The sequence below is a fragment of the Oncorhynchus mykiss genome, chromosome 18, assembly GCF_057628025.1.
Source record: "Oncorhynchus mykiss isolate SJ-2025 chromosome 18, ASM5762802v1, whole genome shotgun sequence".
Lineage (NCBI taxonomy): Eukaryota > Metazoa > Chordata > Actinopteri > Salmoniformes > Salmonidae > Oncorhynchus > Oncorhynchus mykiss.
Window position 1 is genome coordinate 48,177,051 of NC_143039.1, and position 24,615 is coordinate 48,201,665.

Here is a 24,615-nt window from a genome sequence, read left to right on the forward strand (position 1 = left end):
TCTGTAAACAATTGTTGGAAAAATTACTTGTGTCATGCACAAAGTAGATGTCCTAACCGAGTTTGTTAACAAGACATTTGTGGAGTGGTTGAAAAACAAGTTTTAATGACTCCAACCTAAGTGTATGTAAACTTCCGACTTCAACTGTAAATCAAAATGTTGAATCCAATAGCCCATGGTTGTCAAGCTTCCAACAAGTCAAATGTTCCACATTGTTCTTTGAATGCTTATTTTGAAACGCACACTGAGAAGCATGGACAGACAAAATCCACCAAAGACAAAAATGGTACAGTATTAAAACCTTTACTCGGACATGATACAACAGAAACAGATTCCAAATTAAATGACAAAAAAAAGCCTTTCCTTCCCCAAAACAGTCAATCATTTCCACATGTATGTTGGAGTCAGAGATAAAATGACAAAAAAACTAGACATGAGAAAAAGGAAATTGAAAATCCCATGTGATATAACAGTTCCTGCGTGTGTTTAATAGTCCTGAATACAGATGAATCGCGCGGTCAAAGGAAAGAGTCAAGCACAACAGAGAAGCAGTGTATTTGGGCGGGAATCAACGACAGGAAATCTCCAGATCTAACGAAAACAGCTTTTCTTGATCAACAAAACATCATCTGATCAAGTGAGTCTATCACCCTAAGCACTTATCCCACTTTGAACGCATTCTCCTCCTCTGAGCATGTTGAGCTGGCCCTCCCCTCAAGTTCATCCGCGTAATGGGACACTATCCAGAGGCGTGACTTCAGCGCGCACCTTTGGGATCTATGCATTGGCTCCAATTTTTTTCTCAGCTTAAGCCAAGTTTTGCTGGCAGTGTCCAATGCATATTTTTCTGCGTAAACACACTCCTGTTTGCGCTGGACACGGAAGACAAAACCGTGATCCAAATAGTCAAATTATCAGTGCACGTTCCTAGCTTGTAACTCTGCCCTCTTGGCCACAAAAAAAAAGCACCAATGCACAGTATAAATCACCATAGGGACCACCCCGACTAGTGCCCCTCCCCCTTGCTGTGGCACCTTTCTTATAAAGGGGAGTTCTTTAGTGACAAAGCACAACACTCTGAACACTCAACAGTCATCCACGGGACCTCAGCGTGGCACAGCATCAACGCTGGCCTTCACACCTGTTCGGCAGTGTTACGTCATCACAGGGGTGGCACCAACCAATCGCATGGGGTGTTTTGATCATAGAGTTGACCTTTGCACCAGGGTGTCTATTAAATAAGTATTGCATCCCGCTAGATACAAACACATGACAGCTTCACAGGATGCAAACGTTTAAGCGTGTGTTTTTTTTAAGCAAGTGTTTTCAAAAGTAAGTTGAATATAAATGAACGTAATGAAAAGGTCCAGGCGTCTGCCTTGAGTGCACGCGGTCACGAGGGACACGCATCTTTGGGCTGCACGCCGGCGGTCTGTCTCCAAGGGCGAAGACCGCCGCAGCACTGCCATCAAGTAATACCAAAGGGACACTGCACTCGGTTGGCAAGGGAAGAGAAGGGCCCGGGCAACGTGTATGCAAATGTAGGCCCCCACTTCGCTTGCGGCCCTGCTCTTCTGTGCATCTTTCTGTGTTGTTGTAAACCTCTTTCCATGCTGCAGCACACCCGAGCTTGCTGGTATAACCAGACCAAGACCTCATTGTACACAGTGGACATAGTGACATAATCAACACAGGCACATAAACATAGTGTACAGGCAGTTCAAAAAAAAAAAAAAATAATTCTGATAAACTGTCTGCCTGAACAACCTGAAAATGCTTAGCTTATAGAACCTGTAGAATTCTTATAGGGCTGTTATACGTATACTGTATCTCTGCTTACAGCTAAACTGAATTTTATAGGACAAGACACAACATAACAAGGGATTCGCTTTAAAATGCACTGTTACAGCACTAGAAGAGGCAAGTGAGTCATTTTGACTAAATATGAAATTTAAATAGCTCTGTCATTTTTAAAGTCATGCCTCCCTCAGTCGGACTTTTCCTAAATACGTCTATTTAACACACGCATGTTAGCATTTTGTGTTATAAGCAGTTTTAAAGAGGATATATATTTTTCCGGAGCGACCAAGTGACTTTTTCAAATCCTCCTACAGAGTCACATGCAGGTAAGACTGATTTCTAAATATCACTTTTCCAATAATTACCTCTGTTCCACGAGCTCTACACTTGAGCATGAGAAAACAAAATAGCCTACAGTAACAAACTAATGAAAATGCTATTTCGTTCTTTGAAACAATACTTTTTTTGGCATTCTGTTATCTAAGACCTTCAAAAACACAAGCAAAATATTATTTTTCCAATATCATATATGAAATTAATTTATTAGACTGTTAGAATGTTGGAGTCAAAGACTCATTTTGGCTTGAAGTGGGGTCCCTCAAGGTCAGGCTTTTCTACTGTTAAGAAATGGGAGATTGAAATGCGTTCACATTCAAATGAGGAAGCTCCAACAAAAAAAAAACAGAGGGAATTACACGAGGGGTTGTTGCCAACATCGTGACAAGATTGTGGTTCACACTGGGGATACACAGAGAGAGTAGACTCTACCCTGTGGGACTAAATTCCTTAAGACTGATCTCGAGTTCTACTCGTTCATTTTTATTCTGCAGCGACTGATTCATGTTGACATGTATAGACGTACATAAACCCGACGGGCATATAAATGGTCTACAGTGCCCCCACGGCCTGTTCACAGGCTTGGAGTAGGACATCCTGTTAGACAGGTATCATCCTCCATATCCACATTACATGGGGGAGGTGTTCCTCTCCCGCCAGAAAGGCCTGACTGCAAGTCAATGTAGGAGATCGGCTGAAAAGAGTACGGCCGAGTGGGAATCCTATTATAAGTAGACCTCGGTTTCAAGAGGGGAAAAAAGGTGGAGGGTGTGTACTTGCACACTCTTGGCGTTTTGCTTGTGTACTGTGTTTGCATTGGTGGGAGGAGCCATAGGAGGACGGGCTCATTGTAATGGAGGGAATGGAATGGTACCAAACACATGGAAACAACGTGTTTGACAGCATTCTATTGAACAGGCGGCAGGTTAGCGGTTACAGTAACCGAAAGGTCGCTGGTTCTAATCCCTGAGCCGACTAGGTGAAAAAATCTGTCGATGTGCCCTTGAGCAAGGCACTTAACCCTAATTGCTCCTCTAAGTCGATCTGTTTAAGTGCGTCTTCTAAAATGACTCAAATATAAATTCCATTCCAGCCATTACAATGAGCCCATCCTCCTATAACGCCTACCACCAGCCTCCACTGGTGTAAACAAGCACATCTATAATTGTAAGACCACATGAGTCGTGTAGCACCCAACTTTAGGACAGTTGGAATTCTGTCCAGTACGCGATACAGCATTCTCTATTCTACATCCTAATTTCTGTTCTGAAAGGTAAATAATACCAATCTCCAAATACTTCAGAAAACGACCCACACATCTAAATCCTTCTATGCACACAATATGGTCTCAATCGTTATGCATCTGCCAATATTGCTCACGTTGTGTGTAATGATGCTCTTTTAATATTTCAGTTCAAAGTTTGTAATGTGTTGACAGCTAGTTCTGTTATGAGGGAGCTGAATCGGCCCCTATTGTTTACGTTTGTGTAAGACCACACAATAGAGTCACGGTAGATGGCTGGCAGGGTCATCGGCTGAAGCCAACCAATCAGCTCCACAATAAAACACAAAGTATTGTCACAGGCTGGGCAGGCTAAGGGCGTGGGGTCTATCGCCCTGCCCGTGACACAGCAGCCCTATAGAATACCATTCGCGTCAAGAGTGACGAAACTACTAGCACAACAACTAGACCTAATAGTCAGTCACAACGAGGTGGGTTTTTCAAGCTTAAGATCCAGTCTATGGGTAAAACCCTTTACGATTATATATATATATATATATATATATATATATTTTTTTTTTTACAGTACATATTGAAAGTGTACAATATCTGTTCATATTGCTATCGGGGAATACTTTTTGTTGTGTGCTAACATGCTTGCTAACCCCGTGTTTTCCCTACTGTATGCACATATTGGGATTGCCCAGTCGTGCTCTAGTGAAGGAGTAGATGTGTCATCGTATTTACATATTGTTAAAAAGTTAACGGAAAGAGGCTGCAAGCACTTGAATGACACAAACGGAGGATTCAGAAGGGGAATTGTAGGGGTACAGTAGACCACTGGAACAAGATATCGAATGATATCAAGGCTTTCTTAGACCGGATGGCCATTTCACAGAACGAAGCACGGCCATTAACACCGTGGCTCTTCAGAAGACATATGATGAGAGCTGGAGAGATTCTTTGTGGTTGCCCCAGTTTCTTAAAGACGGGCAAGATAGGTTTCTGCAACAAATGTTTACTTACACAGTAATGTTTCACAGAGTGCAAAAATGACCATTAGCAAAGTAGAGGGTGTCAAACAAAAGAAACATCTACAACAGCACCAATGAACGCAGTGCTCTTGAACAAGGTTGCACTTCCTGTGCCCAATGGCCCTTGTTTGGACTTAAAGAGAACAAACAGCAAAATGCAATAAAGAACACATCTTTACAAGTCAGTTTCTCTCTTTGAAAGCCTGGTGTGAGCTTTAAGGGCCAACCAAAGTGCCCCCTCCTTGGATTTCAATGCCTTAAAAAGGTCTCATTTTAAGAGTACAGTACTTCAGAATGAATTCAGAGCATTTAAGCATGAATAAAGCATAGTATTCAAATCCCATTCGGATTGGTGAACACAGAGGGGCGTGTCTGCCTCTATTGGCTGTGTCCCGACCAATAGAAGTTGGGTGACAGTTGATTGAAATATTTCGCACCTGATCATGACGTGTTTGGGTTAAACCCAAGAGTAAAGCCTAAGACGGAGTAAGCCACTCGTCATATCTATGCGCACAGCAATGTATCTGAATAACCTACGAACCCCACAAGAAGCTGAGAGGTCTACCTTGATTCGCAGAAGCGTTGACACTCAAAGCTGAAGGCTAACTCATGCTAAAACTTGTATATGCAGTTAAAAAGGAGATATTTCAATGAGTCTTAACCCCTACTGTGAAAAAGTATTTGATTATGTGTGTGTTTGAAAGCATATGGGGGGGGGGGGGGGTTGGTGTGAGCGGAACATAAAAGCCAGCAGACATGGTGAAGCCCTAGAACCAGGGTGCCAGAACTAGAACCACTGGTGCAAAATGGACCAGGGCAGAACCTGGTTCTTAGGTGAGCTGGTGGGGCGCCTCTAGCATCTCCATGAGGAACGTGTCGATAGGGGTGTCGCCAATCAGTTTGAAGAAAAACAGGTGCTCCAGGCACTTCAGGCCAATGGAGCGCAGCGCTGGCAGCCGGAGGAGGAGCTTAGCGAACCTGGGGCGATGGGGAGAACGAGTGAGGTCAATCATGGCGGTGACGTGGGAGTATTGTGCAGATAGGTGCTATTGTATGTCTGTGTTTCTCTTGTACCTGCCCTGCTGGTCGGGGTATCTCTGTTTACAATAGGACTCCAGCGATGCGTACACCTTCTCCCTCAGCAATTCCACTTCACTGGGGCTGGACAGGCCCTTGGCATCTGAATGCAGGAACAAACACAGGCACTATAGCACATGACAATAATTAACATGTGATTCTTCCTGACATCATGCCATATCTGGTCTGAAACGGCTTAAAATCGTTATCTTGTCTCAGATCGTTATTTGAACGGAAATCATTTACCTGGGTTGAAGAGGATGATGGCTCGGAGGCAGCCGAGCTCTGTCTTGTCCATCTGCATGTCTCTCATCTTACTGACCAGCTCCGTGAGAACTCTACAACCAGGGTCGAGGAGGGGGAGGTGTGACAGAGGGACGAGAGAGCGGGAGGAGATGAGTTAGCATCTTCTCTAGGGTTCACCACAGTTCCACTCAACGATGCAGCAGTTAAATAGAGAAATTAACAGAAGGGCAGGGGGGGCTGGGATACAAGTTCTACATCCTCATTACACTATGCATTTAAACGTTACACTACAACAACACAATCGATAAATTCCATCCAAGCCCAAACCACACTTTTCTTATTTACAAACTACTGCACATCGCACAAAATGTCAGGTAATGCAACAATTCAATAAGGACAGAAAGAAGATGAAGGGAAGGAAATTAGCAGCTGGTGTTTTGTCGACGCTGCGCCAGCGACCAGTCGAGCCTGCGCTACGACAGAAAAGAGGAGAAACAGAACACAACACTCACTGAAACACGAGCGGACAAGATACACACGACCCGCTCTTTTACCTGGTCTAATTACAGCACTTTCTTTGCCAGATTCTCTCACTCAACAACTGGGCCAAGAAAAGCGTTTATTTTGTGGCGTTGTTTGTTTTGTTTTGTGTTCGTTGTTGATAGGGGAAGGTAGGCGTGTAGTGATGTCATTACCTGTCAAATATGGCTCCAACCTCTGCATTGTGCGCACTCTCCCTGTGTATTCAATTACAATGTGTTATTACAATGTTATTACACAGTTACATTGTTATTACATTGTCCCCCCCTGCGTTGGTTTGGGCCCAGAGGAACAGGTAGGTTAGACTCTACATTGCATTTTGGTGCCCAGTTCCACTTCTGGGAGTAACAAGCTACAGGCTCTTGTTGATGGAGACTTGGCCTGATGAAAATGTTTTAGATAGCATTAAAACTACGGGAAATAAAGCTTGAGGAATGACAAAAATATGCCAATGTAACACAGCAATAAATAGATCCGAGACGTTTGAGCACAGACAAGATTTAGAGGAGAAAACTTTCATATTGGGTCTGATTGAAATAGGGCACATAGTTATTTTTTTATTTAATTTGTAAAAAAAAAAATGTTTATGAACCTTTATTTAACTAGTTCTATACAGTATTACCCAAGATCTCTGCTTATCTTCACTACCGTAGCGTTTTAGGCATACTTCATTGTACTCTCGATAATTAGCATATAAAACTTCCTGGGTAAGTACGGATCATTTAAAAAAAATCCTTCATGTAAATGGTTTAACCAAATCAGCACAAAAGGGTTATGGGTATTGGCACGGGCCAATGACAGAAGAGCAGAGAAGCATAAGCCAATAGAGGAGTGTAATAAATAGTCAAAGGAACAATGCAGTAATATGATTTAATCATCTTAATCAAATCGATTTGGCATAAATCATAAATGAATGAAAGAAAATAATGTTGTTTTTTTTAGAAAAGTTAAAAGAAAAAAAAAACACGTGAGGATACAAAATGAGAATTGAGAGATTTCACACACACAAAAAAAAAACATTCAGCGGACCACATTTACGCAAGGATGTCTAGATTACGATGCATCTGAAACAAAAGCCTGCAACCAGTTAATCCAAGAGATGCTTCAGTTCCTGCGGGAATTGGGAGTCTTGCAGTTTCTGAACTATTAATAACAATGTAATTACTGTGTAATAAACAATGAATTCACACCATGTGATATGGCGACCCTATTGAGTTGGGGTGGGCACACTTGTTCCTTGAGAGCTGCGATGAGCGCAGGATTTTACTCGAGACAGGTGCCATGCCGCTTGATTAAAGGCTATTTTACACAACTGAATAAAATACTGACATCTGCCAATGTAAAATGTAATAGATGAATGTGCCCCGTGTGTGTGTGGCTGTGTTGGGGGGGGTAATCCTAGTGAAGTCAACAGTGACGTCTACAGTACATTAAGCATTAGCCCCCAGCGTTCTGGCATGCTGCATTATTCTCAGCTAGCCGAACGAGTGTGCTCGCATACATTTGCTTGAAAAACGAGGAAAAAGCATGCAATAGTACTGTTTGTCCATTTTGAGACGCCGTAGCCAGTATACTTCCTCAAAATAGTCCAAATGAATCTAAGATAACTCAAGAAATCTGTCATTAATTTAGACGTTTTTGCCCGAATAGATGTTAGTCGCGCAATTTTACATCTAACTAAGATGTTTGGTGCATTTTCAATGGCAAAATTTACATAAAAACAAGTCGTCTCTTGTTGAACGACAACAAAGACTTTACTGAAGAATCCCTACTGTTGACCAATTACCAATGAAAGGGCGTAGACTTTGTCTCCGAACTTCAGCTTGCCTCCAGAAAAAATGCTGGGTGCTCGAACAGACAAAAAAAAAAAATCCTCACCGTAGTCCAAAATGAACAAAAACGTCACAAAATGTAATCATACTATATGCACAAACTCTACCCGAAAGTGCTCCATTCTCCCTTTAGTCGGGAAAATTATTCAGCTCATTTCAAAAAAACTCATCTGGACTACAAAGAGAAATGGCCATTTAATGAATAATAACTGTAACAGGCATGACCATGACTGAAAATGATGTTCTACAAACACATGTATGGTAAAGTGTTTATATGACGGCGCGTATGATTAAATTAAATAAACTGCCATTACAAAAACACCAGACATTAAGTATTGACTGTTAATGGAAAAAACAATGCAGAATGCTTAAATCATTCAGGGGCACCTTTTTTTTCAATCTTTCTCCCTGCAGTTTAGAAGCTTTTCGATGAAAATTAACATGTAAAAGGTTGCTTCTATGTGCTTCACCGAGGTCCATCGCACATGCGGGTGTTACCTGTCGAAGATGGCTCCCACGCCGGCACTGTGGGCGCTGTTCCTGTGCACGTGAAGGCCGGTGGCCAATAGGATGCCGTCCTTCACACTGATGGAGCGGTGAGAGAAGGAAGCGATCAGCAGCTCGTTCCAACCTGGAGAGAGACAGGGTCATCAGCCTATCCATGTAGGGCTGTGAACCCTCTTGGATTTAATGAGGTCAAAGCTGAGCAGGGCTGTGTTCATTAATTAGGGTGTAAGACAAAAAACTTTTTCCAACTAAAAAATGTTTTATGTTTTATTGGACATGTCCAGGTAGTCCCTCCCTGTTTCAGTTAGCTTTCTTCCCTTTGGTGCCGATGAACATGAAAAGGCGAAGGCTTTTTGAGCGTACCGGCACGTAGCAGGATGACCTGGTCATCCAGGGCCAGCTCAGAGAAGTGGGGGACCCTCTTGGCCCACTCCACCAGGGTAAACAGCTGCTTGTCTGCAGCCTGGCAGATGTTGGTGACCGGGTCGTTGGGCTGGAAAGAGAAACAGAGGGAAAGAGACTGGCTTCAACATAGGGCACAAAATAGAGACTGGAGACCTTAGGATCACATTTAAACTAAGCGGGTCTGTTATCTCAGAATATATTGTATCACAATAAATTGTTGGCTCAGTCGCACAATCAAATCTCTAGAAATAATAATAGACAGTGGAGTAAGAGAAGTTGGTATGTGTGCTACGAGAAGTTGGTATGTGTGCGTCGTGGGGGTCACACACACGTGGGTCACACACACACACATTTACCGAGCTGTCCCCGGAGCTCCCATCGGCATGCAGCTCGGTCTTCTGTTCCACGGCCATCTCTGCCTCTAGGATCTTTTCCACGGGCATCTCCTCGTTGATGGCACTGGTCGACTCCACCTCGCTTTCCCGCTCCTTGTTCCTCTGGCGCTCTTCCTGCACGGCTGCAGGGGCACAGGAAGGGCAGAGGGAAGGAGAGAGGGAAGGAGGGGACGAGAGAGTCGGGGAGCGAGAAGGAAAGAGGCACAGGAGGGGGGGGGGGAGAGGGGAAAGTAGGGAGCAGCAGAGGGAGAAGGGTGGAGGGGGAAAAGATAAAGAAAGAGCAGGACAGGGAAATGAGATGGAGAGAGAGCAAATGGGAAGCAAAAGTGAAGAAAAAAAGAGAAAGGTGAGAGAGAAAGGAGGGGAAATAAAAAAAGAAAAGAGAAAGAAGAAAGTTGAGAAAGAGAGAAGTGTGAAATGAGGAAAGTAAAGAATGACACAGGTAGAGGAAAAGGAGATACACAGATATGTACATGTATTTACCTTTCACACCAGGGGTCTCAAACTCAAGGCCTAGGGGCCACATCAGGCTCGCAAGCTGCTTTCCTGTGGCCCCAAGGCTGATATCTGATTCCCATCAGCCATCAAGAGAATTTTCCTATTAGAATCACCCCACAATAAGGTTTACTCCTATGGCAATAAGGTTCACCCCAAACCACATAAAATGGCACAATACCAATCATCTGTGCACCACTATCAGCGAATTCAGGGACATCTGTGGAATCAGCCCCTGACACCACAGTAGTATTATGGTAATACGATTTTACACAATGTCAGCGATTTTGAGAACAGCAACACTAACTCCACGATAAGCGTTACATTGCTATTAGCATTGTGCCAATCTGATGTTCTACCTGCTACAAAGAGCATGTTGTTTTGAGAGCGGAGAGGAACAGAGGGGAAGAACATCTTTCCTCGATTTTCTCCTACTGTACCTTACCATATTCATCAATAATACGTAAGTACAATAGCTTTGGTCCAGTTTTCATTAAAGTACTCATTAAATTGTTGGTAGTGGTTGTACTAAATGATCCTCTAATTACACAAGTTGCCTTTGTTTACATTGTGAACCTAGCTAGTCAACGTAGCTAGCTAGCTAGCTAGAAGTAGTAGCTTCTTGACTTCAGAAATCTAAGTAAAATAACCAGTGGTGTATAGCGGAGGCTATATGCAACCAAAATCAACTTTATTTCTCATTATTCCAATTTACAAGACGGAATGAACACGGCGTCAAGAATTGAACCTTTGTGATTCTTGAGCTTGGGTGCTGCCATTGGACTTGACGCAACGCGAGCGCAACAAGGGTCGCGAAGCAGCCTTCATTGATTTCAAAGGAAGCATTTCCTCAACGGCTGATGGCAATGTCGTACGCCCGATGACTATAGTATATCAGGGCCTTAAGACTTACATTGCGCCTGGTAATTAGAGTTTCATACCAATACATTCTGCAACATACCTCACCCAAAAATGGACCATCACAACAAAACAACAAAATATTGTTGTTTTACCTATTGACCAAATAAAACATTTGAAAAATGCACAAACATTAGAAAAAGGATGATTGTTTCAAAGTGTTGTAGGCAAGAGAGCGCTGTCTTCCATGTGGTATGGTCCCTTTCTGAGCATTGACATAAAACCACATAACAAGTACTCTGCACTATTCCCCACCAACTAATTAAATGCCATTCTCCTTACATCTCTGTCGTTCATCTTGGACCACTACAGAAGATGGGAGAGAGAAAACGAGAGGAAACAAGAGGGGAGAGAGAGGGGGGCAGGGGTTAGTGTTTACAAGGCTCTCCATCCCCCTCTCTCTACCTCTTTCTCGTTCTTTCCATCCCCTTTGAGTACAATCAATACTCTCCCCTTAGAAATTCATATTACAATATTCAAAAAATCTTAAATGCTCTTAGACATCTTTATTATACATAGATTATTTCAGTGGATTTAAAAACAGCAATTGGAAATAGTTTTATAGCAAGTAGGCTATACAATCTTTTCGGCAACAATGTGAAACAGTGTTATTTCAGCAGGGCAACAGGACGGTTGGTGAGTGGGGGTCTTTGGGTTAGGGGACACAAGGGGCCCCATCCCTCTTACTTCTACATTATTACTGTAGCAAAAGTCAGACCCAATTTCAATAAGGATCCTAGCTCTCCCTCACTCTTTCTGTCTTGTCGCGGTCTCGCTCCTCATGTCTCCAATTGCATCCCTCTCGGCCTCTCCCTCCATTTCAAGCCTTACCTGGTGATAGCATTGCCCTTTTAATGAGCCATATTGAATGCTAGTTAAGGACAGCAGACTGCTAGGCTCCCGCCTTACCTTCCCTCTTCATGCCACAGGCCAGGCACTTCTGGTAGCGGCAGTACTGGCAGCGGTTGCGCTGGCGCTTGTCCACCAGGCAGTCCTTGTTGTCCCGGCAGGTGTAGCTCAGGTCCTTGCGCACCGTGCGCTTGAAGAAACCCTTGCAGCCCTCGCAGCTGTGCACTCCGTAGTGCTTACCTATAGAGAGAGAAAATGACAAGAAAGAGGAATGCAAATTGACAACAATAGAGAGGGAATAGGGGTATAGGAAAAGGAGGGAAGGTTACATCAGTAACAAACCCCTTTCAATCCTTCAGGCACTAAGCATAGAGCGCATAGTTCTTCAGGTGTGATGGTAATGAAAATACATGGAAGTGTTTCGGTCCCTTTTAGGAGAAACTGAACTGGTACAGACAAGGGAGAGATGAAAAACAATTCCTTACTGTGTTTTAAACATTTTATGCAACTTATATTTTTTACAATTTTCTATACTACGGAAAGGTATCCCAAAATCTAGGGTTATATGACGTTTCCATACCATAAAGGCTATAGGTCCGTGTAGCCAATGCCATGTTGTGTAGATCCCACTATGCACAGCGGAAATCTATGGGTTTCATTCAACGGCTGTAGAATTTTAGACAAAACTATCCTTTAATAAACAAAGCATACTGCTTCTCTCTCATCCCCCCCCCCCCCCCCTGTCACAGACCCTAAATCAACCCCCAGTCTGTCCTATAGATGGAAGAGTATATAGTTAAACTTGCCTTCTTACAGACAGGGTGGGGTTTTGGCCATATTGCATACGCCATTCAATTAATATCTGATCTCCACAAGAGCATAGGGTCTAGGGGCCAGTTTGGGATTGGGCCTAGACTTACCGGAGGAGCGGTCACCACAGATGGCACACAGGCGCTTTTGGGAGAGCATGGGGCCCCCTGGGCTGTGGCCTCCCAGCCCAAACGGAGGCTTCACGTCATCCGAGCTGCTGACCGCGTGCAGCCCCGACATGGACACTGTGGAGTTGATCTGGAGGCAGAGAGAAAGGCGGGAAGGGGATATGGGCAGGAGTGAGAGGGGAGGATGTGTCATGAACTGACAGCGCATCACTCCTTAGTTTGATTATTTGGAGTCATAGTTGCAGAGCTGTCATATTTCAAGAAACATGACAAAAAAACATCAGTACTTTCATGCATCCAACAATCACATACATATTGCCAGCTATCTTTTTGAGTGGGCTGGTTGATCAGTATTAAAGTCACATTCAGTTACCCGTTCGCACGGTCAAAGCAATAGAGGTTACAGAGCACTTCTCGCCCTCACCTGTTCAAGCAGGTTAAGTCTCAAGGCATCCTCATAGCCGGATTAATTCGTGGGGACGTTTGAGGAAAGAGAAAAAGCAATGGGGGGGAGGAGGAGAAATAACACTGAAAAGGACTATCTGATGTGAGAGGAGATAGAGGAAATGAACCAATATGGAGAAAGGTAGAGGTGGTAATAAGGGGGGGGGGGGGGTTCTTACCTCTGCACTCCTGGTATACATATTGATCTGTGAAGTTAAAAGGGATGAAGTAGAGGGCAGGGGAGGAAAGAAAGAGGGATGGGTGGGCACACTCAGGGACGGACAGTACGGGTATTTGTTTGGATATTCACTACTATGCTGCCACTACGAGCCCCTTGGACCAATCATGTTGCGCCTGGAAGAAGAAAAAAAAATCTACATAAAATGTTCGTAAACGCAGATAAATTAAATGTAGATTTAAAAACTATACTTTGTGCATGTGAATTGATGGATTTTATGTACAGTACTAGTCAAAAGTTTGGACACACCTACTCATTCCAGGGTTTTTCTTTTGTTTTACTATTTTAAAATAATAGCGAAGACATCAAAACTAGGGCTGTCTTCTGTATACCAACCCTAGTTTGTCACAACATAACTGATTGGCTCAAACACATTAAGAAGGAAAGAAATTTCACAAATTAACAAGACACACCTGTTAATTGAAATGCAATCCAGGTGACTACCTCATGAAGTGGGTTGAGAGAATGCCAAGAGTGTGCAAAGCTGTCATCAAGGCAAAGCGTGGCTATTTGAAGAATATAAAACACATGTTGATTTGTTTAACACTTTTTTTGGTTACTACATGATTTTCGGATACCACATGATGTGTTATTTCATAGTTTTGATATTTTCACTATTATTCTACAATCTACAGTAAAGAAAAACCTTTGAATGAGTAGGTGTGTCCAACCTTGACTGGTACTGTATATCTTTCATGGAAATATTGCAGAATGTGTTCCCTATTTTCTAGTCATACGCAGGAATGGGACAGGGGGAGTTGGATCTTTTGATGTGTCGTTTTGAGGGCAACCAATGATTCATCCACTGGCATCCTTGATCTAAAATGTCATAATTTAATCATTACTCAATTAATTTAATATTTTGTGAGGTTTTTAAAGTCAGAACGCATTCAAAGAAAAAGGGCAACATGTTTAAAAAAGTACCCAAATAATGCTGTCATATCTGATTTCACAGATAAAAAATGTGCTACTTTTAAGAATCAATGATTTACAATATTTAGATATGTACGGTTTCACGTTTGCCTTTGGTAGTTATCCACAACTTCACTTGACCTATAAGGCTGGGAATTGCCAGAGACCTCACAATACGACATTATCACGAGGCTTAGGTGCCAATACGATATGTATTGCGATTCTATATGTATTGTGATTCGATACTGCGATTTTATTGCGATTCGATGTTCCAAACATATTGCTCACTATTTAAAAAATTATATGGAAAACAAGCTTTAAAGGAAAAATAGAGTTTTGATGCAGGTACAGCTAGCTCAAAAATAATATTGCGCTATTGCCCAAACGATGTTAACCGTCAACAATTATATCCCTATATTTAACTATTCATTTTTCACCTAGCACTATTTAACAATAACCTACATCACAGTATATTGCACATTTTAGGGGTCGTAAAATAGCAGCCAATTGTTTATTTACAATAAAAGTGAGCTCAACAAGTGATACTCTTCTCAACCAATCACCAGAGTCTGATGATACTGGCAGATACACGCATGTTGACTGCAGCCTATGAAGTCACACTTGGTTCACACTGGCCACTACTGTAAAGCAGAATTTATTGACCATGGCGCCAACTTCTCATCTCTGAATGGCCCTGAAAGGTGAAAGATGAGGCAGGAGAAGAGTGGTAGAACAGAACAGTGTTAGCTACCTGTCTGGAACTCGGGTCTCACCTGGGGGCTGCTGATGGGGCCGTAGCCCACCGAGGGTGTCCCGGGCAGGCAGGGTGACCCCAGGGAGGAGCTGATGACAGAGAAGGGCGAGCCCATGCTGCTGATGGGGCTGTTGACGGCCGAAGTGACGGGAGGCAGAGAAGTCATGGCAGCAGCTGTGGGGGTCAGGGGTGGCGAGCGCTGGCCCGAGGGAGGGGAGGACACAGAGGAGCTGTCTGGGCTGCGGGAATCTGGTGAGAAACAACAGGGATTATATACCAGAAAGTGATGACACCGTACAAACAACTCAAGTTTAAGAAAAAAATGAATGATATTTCCCCTAGCTACAATGAAGTTAGTTTTGTGTGTGCTTACCTATTACAGGGGTCATGGGTGTCAATTGGGTATGGCAGTTGCAAACCCTAGATCAACACCAACTTAAAAATAGGCCACTAAAATCATTCTAATCCCGATTAAAAGGCAAATGCAGTGTAGCGGTATCAGAGGGCTGGCTTTAGGATCATGCAGACGGCTCAGAACCGGGGGTTGCCCTAAGGATGCTTTTCGCGGCTGGCTGGCTTTGGGACAGCGCATCAATGCAGCTCCGCAGTTAACAGCAACTTTTTTCTCAAAACAGCTGTTTGACATAAGATGAAACTGGAGTTTATTTAACCTGGTTGAGCTAGTGTGAGCTAGTGTGAGCTAGTGTGTAGCTAGCTGCTAATTGTTGTAAGACAAGTGTTTGTAGAATGTCCCCTATCTACTAAGGTGAATGAAGTTACAGCAGCCAAGGTGATAATGGCTGGAGACAATTTTGGCTGTTTTTGTTTTTTTAAATTGCATTTACAGTTTTTAAACTATGTAGAAATGCAGTAAATGACCCCTTATGTAGCACTTGGAATAATTATGTATAAGCAATAATAATGAATTTGTAAAGTATATTTCCAAAGTTCAATGCACACCTTCAGAACGTATTCACACTCGTTGACTTTTTCCACATTTTGTTGTTACAAAGTGGGATTGAAATCTATAATTGTCATTTTTTGTAAACGATCTACACAAAACACTCTAATGTCAAAGTAGAAGTAGAAAAGTTCTCAAAGTAGAAGTGTAGAAAAATGTATTAATATAAATAAATAAAACACTACATCTTGATTAGATAAGTATTCAACACCCTAAGCCGATACATGCTAGAATCACCTTTGCCAGCAATTACAGCTGTGAGTCTTTCTGGGTAAGTCTCTAAAAGTTTTGCACACCTGGACTGTACAATATTCGGCCATTATTCTTTAAAACATTTTTTTTTTTTAAATCAGGCTGTGTCAAATTGATTGTTAATCATTGTTAGACAACCATTTAAGTCTTGCCATAGATTTAAGCCGATTTAAGTCAAAACTGTAACTTGGCCACTCAGCAACATTCAATGTCGTCTTGGTAAGCAACTCCAGTCTATATATTTAACCTCGTGTTTTAGGCAATTTGTCTCCCAGTGTCTGGTGGAAAGCAGACTGAACCAGGTTTTCCTCTAAGATTTATTATTTATTCTAAAAAACGACCTAGTCCTTGCCAATGAAAAACATACCTATAGTATTTTTGATTTTATTTTACCTTTATTTAACTAGGCAAGTCAGTTAAGAACAAATTCTTATTTTCAATGACGGCCTAGGAACAGTGGGTTAACTGCCTTGTTCAGGGGCAGAACAACAGATTTTTATCAGCTCGGGGATTTTATCTTGCAACCTTTTCGGTTACTAGTCCAACGCTCTAACCACTAGGCCACCTGCCGCCCCATGTTGCAGCCACCAACATGCTTGAAAACATGTAGAGTGGTACACAATGGTTGTTTTTTGTTGTTTCAGTATTACTTTAGTGCCTTGTTGCAAACAGGATGCATGTTTTGGAAAAATGTTATTCTGTAAAGGCTACCCTTTTTTCACTGTCATTTGTTAGTATTGTGGCGTAACTACAATGTTGTTGATCAAACCTCCTTTCTCCTATCATAGCCATTCAACTTTGTAACTGATTTAAAAAGCATTGTTGGCCTCATGGTGAAATCCCTGAGCGGTTGTATTCCTCTCTGGCAACTGAGTTAGGAAGGGAGCCTGTATATACCTAGTGGCTGGGTGTACTGATACACCATCCAAAGTGAAATTAATAACTGCACCAGGATCAAAAGAGACCTTCAATGTCTGTTTTTTTTTATATACCCCATCTACCAATAGGAGCCCTTCTTTGTGAGGCATTGAAAAACCTCTCTGGTCATTGTGGTTGAATCTGTGCTTGAAATTCACTACTCGGCTGAGGGACCTAACAGATAATTGTATTTGTGGGGTACAGAGATGGGGTAGTCATTTAAAAATCATCTTAAACACTATTATTTCACACAGAGTGAGTCCATGCAACTTATTTGACTTGTTAAGCACATTTTTACTCTTATTTAGGCTTGCCATAACAAAAGGGTTGAATACTTGACTCAAGACATTTCAGATTTTCATTTTGTATTAACTTGTAAACATTTCTAAATACAAAATTCCACTGACATTATAGGTTATTGTGTGTAGATCAGTGACACAAAATCTACATTTAAATAAATGTTTAAAATTCAGGCTGTAACACAAAATGTGGAAAAAGTCAAGGGGGGGGATACTTTCTGAAGGCAATGCCAGGCAGAAAAGAAAACAGCCACAATACATCAAAAAGTAGAGGAAAGAAAACTTCAAATCAAATCACCATACATCAAACCATTACATAATAATACAAAACATAAGACTTCAAGCAGACTAGGCGATCAAACATTAAAAGCTAGCTTGAAAGGGTAGGTCTTTAGTTATGTTTTAAACAAGGAAATTCAAGCCGTCTCCTTGACATGTGTAGGTCACCCATGCTGCACAGGTTTGTAACTTAGGTGAATCATCCTTAAGGGCCTTAAAGGTGAGCAGCAAGAATTTTACATTTGATGGGGGTTGAATAAAGTAGGATAGTCTGATTAATCAGGCTGTAATAAGCAATTAATTGGAATATACTAGAGGTCGACCGATTATGATTTTTCAACGCCGATACCGATTAAAATCGGCTATTTTTATTTATTTGTAATAATGACAATTACAACAATACTGAATGTACACTTATTTTAACTTAATATAATACATCATTCAAATTTATTTAGCCTCAAATAAATAATGAAACATGCTCAATTTGGTTTAAATAATGCAAAAACAAAGTGTTGGAGAAGAAAGTAAAAGTGCAATATGTGCCATGTAAAAAAGTTAACGTTTAAGTTCCTCGCTCAGAACATGAGAACATGAAGGAAAAAAAAATCAGGTGGTTCCTTTTAACATGAGTTATCAATATTCCCAGGTAAGAAGTTTTAGGTTGTAGTTATTATAGAAATTATAGGACTATTTCTCTCTATACCATTTGTATTTCATATACCTTTGACTATTGGATGTTCTTATAGGCACTTTAGTATTGCCAGTGTAACAGTATAGCTTCCGTCCCTCTCCTCGCCCCTGCCTGGGCTCGAACAAGGAACACATCGACAACAGCCACCCTCGAAGCATCGTTACCCATGGCTCCACAAAAGCCGCGGCCCTTGCAGAGCAAGGGAAACAACTACTCCAAGGTCTCAGAGCGAGTGATGTCACCGATTGAAACGCTATTAGCGCGCACCCCGCTAACTAGCTAGCCATTTCACATCGGTTACACCAGCCTAATCTCGGGAGGTGATAGGCTTGAAGTCATAAACAGCTCAATGCTTGAAGCACAGCAAGCCTTTTGCTGCCTACCACTGCTCAGTCAGACTGCTCTATCAAATCATAGACTAAATTATAACATAATAACACACAGAAATACGAGCCTTGAGTCATTAATATGGTCAAATCTGGAAACTATCATTTCGAAAACAAAACGTTTATCCTTTCAGTGAAATACGGAACTGTTCCGTATTTTATCTAACGGGTGGCATCCAGAAGTCTAAATATTCCTGTTACATTGCACAACCTTCAATGCTACGCATCACCGGGGGCAAACTACCTGCCCTCCAGGACACCTACACCACCCGATGTCACAGGAAGGCCAAAAAGATCATCAAGGACAACAACCACCCGAGCCACTGCCTGTTCACCCCGCTATCATCCAGAAGGCGAGGTCAGTACAGGTGCATCAAAGCAGGGACGGAGAGACTGAAAAACAGCTTCTATCTCAAGGCCATCAGACTGTTAAACAGCCATCACTAACATTGAGTGGCTGCTGCCAACATACTGACTCAACTCCAGCCACTTTAATAATGGAAATATTGATGTAATAAATGTATCACTAGCCACTTTAAACAATGCCACTTCATATAATGTTTACATACCCTACATTACTCATCTCAAATGTATATACTGTACTAACTCTATACCATCCACTGCATCTTGCCTATGCTGTTCTATACCATCACTCATTCATATATTTTTTTTATGTACATATTCATTCCTTTACACTTGTGTGTATAAGGTAGTTGTGAAATTGTTAGGTTAGATTACTCGTTGGATATTACTGCTTTGTCGGAATTAGAAGCACAAGCATTTCGCTACACTCGCATTAACATCTGCTAACCATGTGTATGTGACAAATAAAATTTGATTTGAGTTGTCATAATTACGTAAAATTCTGGAAAATTAGTTCTCAACGAGCCAGGGGGCCTAAACTGTTGCATATACCCCGACTCTGCGTGCAATGAACGCAAGAGAAGTGACACAACTTCCCTAGTTTAATATTGCCTGCTAACCTGGATTTCTTTTAACTAAATATGCAGGTTTAGAAATATATACTTCTGTGTATTGATTTTAAGAAAGGCATTGATGTTTATGGTTAGGTACAATCGTTGCACAAATGTGTTTTTTTTTTTGCAAATGCGCTTTTGTTAAATCATCCCGTTTGGCTGTCTTTGTCAGTAAGAAATGGTCTTCACACAATTCGCAACGAGCCAGGCGGCCCAAACTGCTGCATATACCCTGACTCTGTTGCACAGAATGCAAGAGAAGTGACACAATTTTCCTAGTTAAAAGAAATTAATGTTAGCAGGCAATATTAACTAAATATGCAGGTTTAAAAATATGTACTTGTATATTGATTTTAAGAAAGGCATTGATGTTTATGGTTAGGTACACATTGGGGCAACGGCAGTGCTTTTTTTTCACGAATGCGCTTGTTAAATCACCCGTTTGGCAAAGTAGGCTATGATTCAATGATAAATTAACAGGCACCGCATCGATTACATGCAACGCAGGACAAGCTAGATAAACTAGTAATATCAGCAACCATGTGAAGTTAACTAGTGATTATGTTAAGATTGATTGTTATTTATAAGATACGTTTAATGCTAGCTAGCACCTTACCTTGGCTCCTTGCTGCACTCGCATAACAGGTTGTCAGCCTGCCACGCAGTCTCCTCGTGGAGTGCAATCGGCCATGATCGGTGTCCAAAAATACAGATTACCGATTGTTATAAAAACTTGAACTCTGCCCTAATTAATCGGCCAATCTGATTAATCGGTCGACCTTTAGAATATACAGCCTGAAACTAATGACTGCAAAATCATGTAAATGTTCCTTACAAGCCAGAAAGTTTAATAAAATTACATTTGATTTTACTCTACCCGTTGTCCATAACCAACTCAGTGGCCTTGTGGTTAGAGTGTCCGCACTGAGATTGGAAGGTTGTGAGTTCAATCTCTGGCCAAGTAATACCAAAGACTGTAAAAAATGGGATCTGATGCGTCTCCGCTTGGCACTCAGCATTAAGGGGATAGATTTGGAGTAACAGGCTGACCACGCCGCTCGCATCTGCATTGCTAAGTTCTATTTTAGAAGTCATTCCTATTTCTGACGCAGATCGCGCTGCAAGTCCTGCCCCTCCCATCTCCTCATTGGTTATACCCACATGGGTGATTGAAAGACGAACTGTTTTGCCGGTCGTCGTGGTAATACTATGAAAGTTTAGATGCCAATCACCATAAAAGTTCAAAGATGAAAAGGCCTGGAAGGAGGAGAGATGACTAGAAACGAGTCGGTTGACCGTTTTGTGTGTGGATTAATTGTCGGAGTAGAGGACCTTGTGCATTTCAGGTAAAATAACAACTCAATGTTTATATCCCAGGACAAATTAGCTAGCTAAATAGGCCAAATTAGCTAGCATGTGCAAACTAGCTAGCTAAATTGCCATATATGTTTAATGCTTTTCGACCTGTCCCCAAATTAATGTAATTGATTCAGTTTGTTTTGATATTTTAACCTGAGTGTCGTGATCGTGTTTGATGTGGGGGGACAAAATAAATTGATGCACAATGCCGCCGCCGGTTTGGGTTCCGTGTAAGGCCCTGCGATAGACTAACGTCTTGTCCAGGGCGTGTACTTGTACATCAAGCTGCCTTGCGCTACAGAAACAAGAGATAGGTTCCTACCCTAATGAGCTGTTCCGGATCGCACAAGCCAAGGCTACTTACTTACTTACCGGTTGCCTAACACCACATTGGTCAAAATTTGAAACAAATTATCCACAGGAAAGTATTGTTTAGCTGACTTTTTAGAGCGCCTGTACTGAAGTTTCTATCATCGCACATGCGCAGAACCATGTAAATACCTGCTGACTTCAGTATGCATGCATCGCGTGTTTGCTCATGACCGAAAGGCACGTGCACAAGACGGAAGTACATGCACGCAACGCAGGCAAACTAACTGAAGTCAAGTTTTATTAGTCGTATGTATGGGATACACATGGTATACACGTCCAACAAAATGCTTACTTCTTAGCAATATAACAAGAAATAATAAAATATAACAATATGAAAAAAGTAAATGGCTCAGTAGAGTAGAATAAACATTTTAGCATAATTATAATACAGTATCTAGCAATCATAATAAGAGTCGGGTAGCAGCAGTTGTGATGTGTGTGTGCGCCAAGGTGCGGAGAGTCAGTGCATGTGGTCAGTCCAGTTCAAGTGTTCAGTAGTCTGATGATGGATGTAGATGGAAACTGTCTGAGCCTTTTGATATCAGACCTCATGCTCCGATACCATCTGCCCGACGGTAGGGGAGGGAACAGCTCGTGTTTGGGGTGTGATGACCGCTGCAGGCCTTCCTCAGGCACCATTTTGAGTAGATGTCCTGGATAGGTCCCAGTGATGTACTGGTGTCAGCAGGTGTTGACATGGTTTTGAGCATGTGCCAGGTGATAGAAATGTCAACTTCAGTACTGCCGCTCTAAACAGTTGAGTAAACAATACTTTCTGTGGATATTTTGTGTCAAATTTCAACCTGAAAGTCCAACACCACAGAAAACTAACTGGTAGAGTCATTTCAAATTATTGTATTAAACATTCTGGCTTGTAAAGAACATTTACACAATTCATTTCAAGCTGTATATACCAATAAGTGTGTAGTAATCAGACTGGGGTGATGTGTTTTTTTGGTGTAATTTGTGAGTGGATCCTTGTAGCTATAGCCAACTAGGCTATTCAGTTTGGTAGCTTAGTAACGTGTTATGCCTTGAGCCATTGCAAATATTGTCAACAAGCATCTCTAATGCACCAACTATAGTTGACCACTGTAGCTGGAACATAAAAAACAAAATGCTGAAGTGGCTTGATAGTTAGCGAAATTCATTCGAAAACACCAGTGGCATTCTCTTACCTCTGCTGTCACCCATTATTACCTCCTTGGTGGAAAAGACGTGCTGGGACACGGATAGACGTGCTTCAATCACACTCCGCTATCTAACTCAAGACCGCGGACTGAGGCCCGGGCCAGAGTCGTTTTCGGATGACCAAAAACAGGACTGAAAAAAATGGGGAGAAATTCATTAAATAACAGACGCAAACGTCAACATTTGGCATCAGGCACGGTTTTCATAACATGAGGCATAAGCATCCATTCTCATTTTTTTTTGTGTATGTGTGCATTTTGGCCAAGAAGAAGCATGTCGTAAACTACCTAGCTAGCTGACGTTATATATCTAAAATGACTAGCTACCTAGATTGTGACAAACGCGGAGTCAACAAAATTGTGGCCTATAGACAGTGCAGCCACAGAAAGTAGAAGGACGATTTGTATCAGTTGTGCAGTTAGCAACCTAGCTATCTATCGTAGTGCAACAACCGACCAGAGAAAACTCGCAAGTGATAAGTTAGTTGGTTTGTAAACAATTCAACATTCTAGCTATACATTACCCCAACAGTAAGATATAACGTTAACGCTAAAACAAACTATGCTATGCATCAACAATAATTATACCTAATTACTAACGTTTTTGACAGTGCAGTTTCTTCGCATGAAAAGATGTGGTGGTCAGGCCCCGAGTTCGCATGAAAAGATGTGGTGGTCAGGCCCCAAGTTCTTCCTCTCCTCTCTCCCCACTTTGCCTCGCCGTCAGCCCTCCCTTTCCCTGTACAGCCCTTCTGCCTGTGGCTGACGGAGTAGCTACCGTACCAAAAACAGCACCGTTTGAAGAGGTTTCTGCATTACGATGCATTTACATGCCACTTCAACATTTTATGGCAGCCATGTTAGCTCCCAATTAACATTACATGGGGAATATATATATTTTTAAAACTATAAAACTGAATGTCTGTAATGAGCATTATGATGCATTTACATGACACTACCACATGCAGCCATGTTCCCCATTAACATTACATGGGGAATATTTAAAAAATGTTATGTCACTGAACGTCTTGAATTAGAACAATATCCCAAATTCTAAAAGTTGGCCCAACTCTAAATACACAGAACCCAAATATAAACACAATATGCAACCATTTTTACAGGATATTACAGTTCATATAAGGAAATCAGTCATTTGAAATAAATTCATTAGTCCCTAATCTATGGATTTCACGACTGGGAATACAGATATGCATCTGTTAGTCACAAAATGCCTTAAAAAGGAGGGGCGTGGCTCAGCATACCAGTCAGTATCTGGTGTGACCACCATTTGCCTCATACAGTGTAACACATCTACTTCGCATAGAGTTGATCATGCTTTTGATTGTGGCCTGTGGAATGTTGTCCCACTCCTCTTCAATGGCTGTGCAAAGTTGCGGGAACTGGATCATGCTGTCATAAACGTAGATCCAGAGCGTCCCAAACATGCTCAATGGGTGACATGTCTGGTGAGTATGCAGGCCATGGAAGAACTGGGACATTTTCAGCTTCCAGGAATTGTGTACAGATCCTTGCAACATGGGGCTGTGCATTATAATGCTGAAACATGAGGTGATGGCGGCAGATGAATGCCATGACAATGGGCCTCAGGATCTCATCATGATATCTCTGTGCATTCAAATTGCCATTGATAAAATGCAATTGTGTTCATTGTCCGTAGCTTATGCCTGGCTATACCATAACCCCACCGTGTGCTCACCCCACCGCCACCATGTTCAGCAAACCGCTCGCCCACAAGACAACATACACTTTTGAAACCGGGATTCATCTGTGAAGAGCACACTTCTCAAGCGTGCCAGTGGCCATTGAAGGTGAGCATTTGCCCACTGAAGCCAGTTACGTCGTCGATCTGAAGTCAGGTCAAGAATCTTGTGAGGAAGATGAGCATGCAGATGAACTTCCCCGAGACGGTTTCTGACAGTTTGTACAGAAATTCTTTGGTTGTGCAAACCCACAGTCTCATCAGCTGTC

At 42.0% G+C, this 24,615-nt stretch overlaps 1 protein-coding gene across 21 annotated transcripts; it reads right to left on the minus strand.

Moving 5' to 3' along the window:
- Positions 1–287: 287 nt before the first annotated feature.
- LOC101268904 (retinoic acid receptor RXR-beta-A) lies at positions 288–23,629 on the minus strand. 21 transcript variants are annotated; one of them, XM_090208647.1, is made up of 14 exons: positions 23,227–23,497; positions 22,615–22,759; positions 15,316–15,577; positions 14,962–15,191; positions 12,577–12,724; positions 11,717–11,896; positions 11,090–11,113; positions 9,356–9,516; positions 8,958–9,087; positions 8,586–8,718; positions 6,411–6,452; positions 5,716–5,807; positions 5,467–5,572; positions 288–5,370 (listed from the first exon to the last, which is right to left on the minus strand). In XM_090208647.1, exons 3-14 carry the CDS (start codon positions 15,329–15,331, stop codon positions 5,223–5,225), a joined length of 1,410 nt encoding a protein of 469 aa, XP_090064773.1. In that variant the 5' UTR covers positions 15,332–15,577; positions 22,615–22,759; positions 23,227–23,497; the 3' UTR covers positions 288–5,222. The 21 variants fall into 21 exon arrangements, with proteins under 21 accessions (XP_090064773.1, XP_090064780.1, XP_090064781.1 ...); XM_090208654.1 differs by lacking the exon at positions 15,316–15,577 and adding an exon at positions 21,984–22,185 and having other exon boundaries at positions 23,227–23,384; XM_090208655.1 differs by lacking the exon at positions 15,316–15,577 and adding an exon at positions 21,984–22,111 and having other exon boundaries at positions 23,227–23,367.
- Between the last annotated feature and the right edge of the window lie 986 nt (positions 23,630–24,615).